The sequence below is a fragment of the Bos taurus genome, chromosome 1 (genome assembly GCF_002263795.3).
Source record: "Bos taurus isolate L1 Dominette 01449 registration number 42190680 breed Hereford chromosome 1, ARS-UCD2.0, whole genome shotgun sequence".
Lineage (NCBI taxonomy): Eukaryota > Metazoa > Chordata > Mammalia > Artiodactyla > Bovidae > Bos > Bos taurus.
Genome location: NC_037328.1, coordinates 130,182,181 through 130,187,632, shown reverse-complemented (window position 1 = coordinate 130,187,632; position 5,452 = coordinate 130,182,181). Strand labels below are relative to the sequence as shown.

Here is a 5,452-nt window from a genome sequence, read left to right as displayed (position 1 = left end):
GGTCCGACTGCTGCCGGGTTTCACATTTCTCTTGCCCAAAGTGGGAGAAGCAAGACGTTTGAAAAACAAAAATCAGGGAGGCGATGAGTCGACCCTGCAGCTTCCGCCAGGCGGACAGTGATCTCCCCGCGCTCAGGGCTGGCATCGGAAGATAGGGGGAAATTTGTTTTCGACTTTTTTAGAAAAGATAGGTTGAGGGGTGAAATACTCTAATTTGTAAAGGAAACCATCCGATACTGGGCATATACTCCTACCTCTCTGGACATAGCTTTTTGAAGGCCCGACAGGAATTCTTCAAATCTCCTACAAAAGATTTTCATGTTTTGCTTTAGCAAACTCCAAGGCCACAATACTTCGCCGGTTTTCCGGTGAATTTTTTTCCTTTAAAAAATACTTTTTGATATTATCCAAAATAGCCCTCGTGATCTTTTTAGCAAAACATGAGCCAGCCGCCCGGGCCTGAAGGGGCCCCAAACGCCGGGATGGAGAGCGGAGGAAACGCAGTCTCTCTCCGAGCCGGGATGCTGTGTAAACCCGGGCACAGGCCGCCGAGAGAGGCAGACCCGGCTCCCTGATCCAGCCCAACCCCCGCCCTGCCCAGTGGGCCCCAGGAAGGGGCTTCTGAATAGCTCCAAAAGGGTACGCGGAGCAAACACCCGTTTGTCCCTTTCTCGGGCGGCGCGGGTCTTGTTGCCGGCCTATGCCGGCGCTTCTAGCCAAGGATGGCGCGGCAGCCCGGCGGAGAGCCGAGTGCGAGTGCACCGACCTGTGAAAAAAGGCCAGGAGGCCTGCGTTGCCGAGGCCCGGTTGCACCTCGGCCCCGGGCACTTCCTCTCCGCCTTGAATTTTGGCGACGGGTGTCCAGCCCCGACGCTGGGGTACCCGGAGAAGGCTAGGCCTGCGGAAAACGCGTGGAGAGGCGGCCTGCAGGCCAGAGGAGCGAAAGGGCAAAGAGGGCAGGGAGGCGAACACAGAGGGAGAAGCGGAGACAAAGAGGAGCAAGAGGAGCCCAGGAGAGCGAGGAGGCGCAGAGGGGCGGTCTGGCCGGCTGCTGCGGCCAAGGCGGGCGTCGCGCGTCCCTGCATCCTCGCAGCCTTCGTGCGCTGGACTCTCAGAGATCGAGGCGCGAGTGCAGCGCGCCGGTCTTGCTGTCGTGGTCCCAGTAAGAGCAATGCATCATGGCGAGCTCGGGCTGCCGGGCGCAGGCGAACTGCAGGCCGGGTGCGTTGGTGGGCGCGGGCGCCGGGGGCGCGGCAGTGGCCGGACTGGCTGGGCTGAGCTGCCCCGGGGGCGGCGCGGCGGCCCCGTGGTGCGGCGGGGCCGGTGGGGGTGCGGCGGCCGCGTGCAGATGGTGTGCGTGCGGGTGTGAGTGGGGGTGCGGCGGCGGCGGAGGCGCGGCGGGAGGGCCTCCCAGACCGTTGTACGAGTTCACTACGCCGGGAGGCAGCGCCATGCTTTGCACGCGCGAGTACGGCCCGTACGAGGCGGCCGGGCCCGCCAGCCCCTTGACCACCGCGGCCGCGCCGGGGCTGCCCGGGCCCGCGGCCGCCGCGGCCGCTGCAGCCGCCGCGGCGGCCGCCGCCATCTGGCAGGAGGCGTAGGGCATGGGCGAAGGCGGCTGCGGTAGCGGCCACGAGTTGTTGAGGAAGCCGGACTGCAGGTACTTGGGGGGCGCCAGGTAGCCGTAGCCGTCTGCCCCTGCTCCCGCCACGCCGCAGCCACCCGCAGCGCCTCCGGCCCCAAAGAGCCCCTTGCCGGGCTGGAAGTGCGCGGGCGGCGGCCGGAAGGGCCGCTTCATGCGGCGGCGGCGCCGGTAGTTGCCCTTCTCGAACATGTCCTCGCAGGCCGGGTCCAGCGTCCAGTAGTTGCCCTTGCGCTCGCCGCCGCCCTCGCGCGGCACCTTGATGAAGCACTCGTTGAGGCTGAGGTTGTGGCGGATGCTATTCTGCCAGCCCTTCTTGTTCTTCTCGTAGAACGGGAACTTGGCTATAATGTACTGGTAGATGCCGGACAGCGTGAGCCTCTTCTCGGCGCTCTCGCGGATCGCCATGGCGATGAGCGCTACATAAGAGTATGGGGGCTTCTGCGCCGGGTCCGGCTTCTCCGGGGCTGTCCCCGTACCGCCGCCGCCGCCCTTGCCCGGGCTGGGCGGCGGCGGCGCCTCGGGCTCCTTGGCTGCGCGGCCGGTCTCCGGGGCCAGCAGGGCCCCCGAGGCGTTCTCGGGCTCGGGGTAGCTGGCCATCATGACAAAGCCGGAGCGCCGCGGCCGGGCAGACCCTGCTCTTTTCCGCTGGCGCTGGCGCGGCAAAGAATCCGGGCGCACAAGTCCGTTCACGGCCGAGTCTCAAACTTCTGCAGACTCGCGGATGCCGCCCGCGTTCTTGCTGGCGGCCTCTCGCTCCTCTCTCCTCGTCTTTCCCTTCCCCAAGGGAGCGGCCGGCGGGAGTGGAGCTTAGCCTCTGGCCATGGGGAGTCCGCCCAACAGAGAGGGGCTCCGGCTCCGCCGCCCCTCCCCGCCCAGGCCAGTCCCCGCCTCGGTGGGTTTTCTTTTCTGCGCTCTTCCCCTCCCCCCACCCTCCGGTTTCCCGAGACACGACCCGCGTCTCTGGCGGAGCTGCCTCCTGGAGTTTCCAGAGCGCCAGGAGCCTCGCTCTGTTCTGATTCGTATGGGCTCCGCGGAGTTCCGCTTGCGTCAGGCGCCTTCGCCCCTATAGCGGGGCGGCCAGTCGCGCACGGGAGAGTTCATCTCCAAGTCACTTTTTTGTAAACGCCCCGCACAGCCCGGACCGGTTTGCCCCCTCCCAGCGAGCTTAGGGAGCCCGGCGGACAGCCGCGCTCACGCTTTCACAAGCCCTTGAATCTGCCGGGGCTCGCTCTGCGGACTGGGCCGGGAGATGCCGAGGGCCCCGGCGAGGTCCGTCCGCCCTCGGCCCGCGCGCGCAAGGAACTTGGGCCCTAGCGCGGAGAGGCGCGCCAAGCCTCCTCGCAGCGTCCAGGTGAAAGAAAACGGCTCCTGGGCTCTGCCCTTCGCTGCTGGCTCGGGGCTAAACTAGCTCGGGCCCGGGGGAGGGGCGGGACGGCGAGGGGGCCGGACAGGGGTGGAGTGGAGAGGGCTGAGCGGTGGCTTTGGGAAAATCAGCCCAGAAACGCGTGTCACTGAACGAAGAAACCTTGGCCTGGCCTGTCTGGGCCGGGACGGAGCCGGAGAAGATCGCTGGGAGGAGGCGCCCAGGGGCTCCGCCTGAAGCTCCCGCTCTTCCTCGCGCTGCTCCTGGACCTATGATACCTACTCAGTATCCGCGTCTTAATCCTGCGGGTTGGACGTACGCTTTAAAACACCAAGTAGACCCCACTCTGCTTCTGCTCCGACACAGGCGCGAACGTTGTCGTGGGGCTTTGGGGGATAGTTTAAGTCTGTGCTTCGTATTACAAATAGAAATCATGGGCAGGGTCTGTCCTTGTGACACGTGAGATAGCTGTTCGGATGTGCGTGTGCAGAAACACAGGTATGCACAGATACAAGATGTGAGATTTATATTTATGGGGTAAAACACGTTTATACTTTATAGATGCATAATGACATTTGTATATCATGTATCAGGGTAAATGTGACGCATGAATATTGCATCTTCTTTTTCATCTTTTCTTTTCTCCTCCCCTCCTTTATTTCTTCACTCCTTCTCTCTTCTCCTCCTTTTCTTTTCTTTCTCAATTCATCCTGCCCGCCTGCCTGCCAGTGTACATATTCTGTCACAGCCTAGGAAGAAAAACAACAGGCGGTGAGGGAGGCATTTGTTTAAATCTCTCTCCGGACAAGACCTTTGTTCTGATCTTTCTCCAGTGCTGAGGGGTGACTTCTCACCTACGTTCAGCAGAAACTGATTGGGACCCAGTTGCATGCATGGAGGTCGTCTTGGGGGAAATCAGTGCTGGAAAAATACTCAAGTGTGCCTTTTAATGGTTAACTCGGCCTTAACAAAGTCTGCAGTCACATAAAGTGTGAGATAGATGGCCGGTGTTTTGAGTCCTCATGCCCCAAACTCCTGTCACTGTCGGAGCCAGGGTCCTTTGTGCAGGAAGGTGAACTGAATGGATGGCATGCAATTTCGTGTGTACTAGTTGGCATGTCTGGATTGACTGGCCCAATGCCTGTTGCTACCTCTTCCTCCCAAGCTGCCCAGTCTCTGGGGAAGAGCCACTGGTGGCCTCTGGGCCTTTTCCCCAGCATCCACAGGCCACCCTCACGAGCTGCTTCTTCCCACTTAGGATCCTGATCTTCATCCTGCAATTAAAAGAACAGAGGACAGGGTGATCGGGCTCTCTGGAATTCAGCACCTTGAAGACGACTCCAGAGAGGTCAGCAGGGCAGTGTGGCCTGAGCACCACAGTAAGAGGAAGCAGGGCTCTCCTAAACTCACCTCACTAAATACTGAAAAGATCCCAAGGTGTCTTGTTTTTTTCACTGCTTCAAGCATACACAGGAGGCAAGTGGCTCTTCTTCAGAACTTTTGTTGTTGTTTCCTGAGCTGGAGTGAAGGTGTTTTTTCCTTCGTTACTCCCATTTGTGGCCAGGCTCTGGGTAGGAATGGTGTGAGTTGGGCTTAGGGCTGCTACAGATGGACCCCACTGCCCATCCTCCCCCAGGGCTTTGACAGAGGCAAAAACAGCTGGGTCTGTCCCTACCTGGGGGTGGGTGCTCTGTCCTCTATTTCTTTCTGACCACCCAGGCTGGTGTCCTCTTTCTCTGTCTCTCTCCCCCTTGCAGGCATTTCCGCTGCTGGCCTGCAGCAGCCAGGTGTGACAGCATTGTTGTGTGTGTCATCACTTCCCCGAATTCCAAACTCAGCTCCCTTTCAGCCTTTGAGGAGAGAGAGAGACACACACACACACAGAGAGAGAGAGAGAGAGAGAGAGAGAGAGAGAGAGAGTGAGAGAGTGAGAGAGTGTGAGAGTGTGTGTGTGTGTGTGTGTGTGTGTGTGTGTGTGTAGGGGCTGGGGTTAAAGGAAGGGGTTCCTCTAAAGGATTTTCTGAGTGGCAGGAAGAGGAGTCCTGCCTGCAGGTATTGATCTCTCCAGGAAGCCGTGGGGCGCGCCTCGGTTCCCTTCTGACCCTCTTGGCCAGGCTGGGGAGGGCCCCGCTTCCGAGCGAGGTCGGGATCCCGCCGGCAGGGCGGACCGTGCCGAGGCTTGTGTGGGGCCCCAGGGCGTCGCAGCGACTCAGGGCTACGGCTCGGTGACCCTGGGGCGATGCCCACGTCCAGGGGCTGGGCGGAGCTCCCAACCTCTCCTGTCCCGTTTTCCCAGGGGCCCGCCGCTGCGCCTCCGGTCTTCCCGCCCGAGCAGTGCTGTCGGAGCGGTGAAGAGACCGCTGACCGAACACGGCTGCGGGCCCAGCGCCCGTGCCGCGCGGTGGAGGCCCAGACAGCCGGCGCGAGCGGCGCCCTCGGCTTTC

The 5,452-nt window shown here is 61.6% G+C and overlaps 1 protein-coding gene across 1 annotated transcript; it reads right to left on the bottom strand.

The window, feature by feature from the left end:
• Positions 1-1,111: 1,111 nt before the first annotated feature.
• Positions 1,112-2,245, bottom strand: FOXL2 (forkhead box L2). Its single transcript, NM_001031750.1, is given in 1 exon segment — positions 1,112-2,245. A coding segment is annotated over 1 exon segment (1,134 nt).
• Between the last annotated feature and the right edge of the window lie 3,207 nt (positions 2,246-5,452).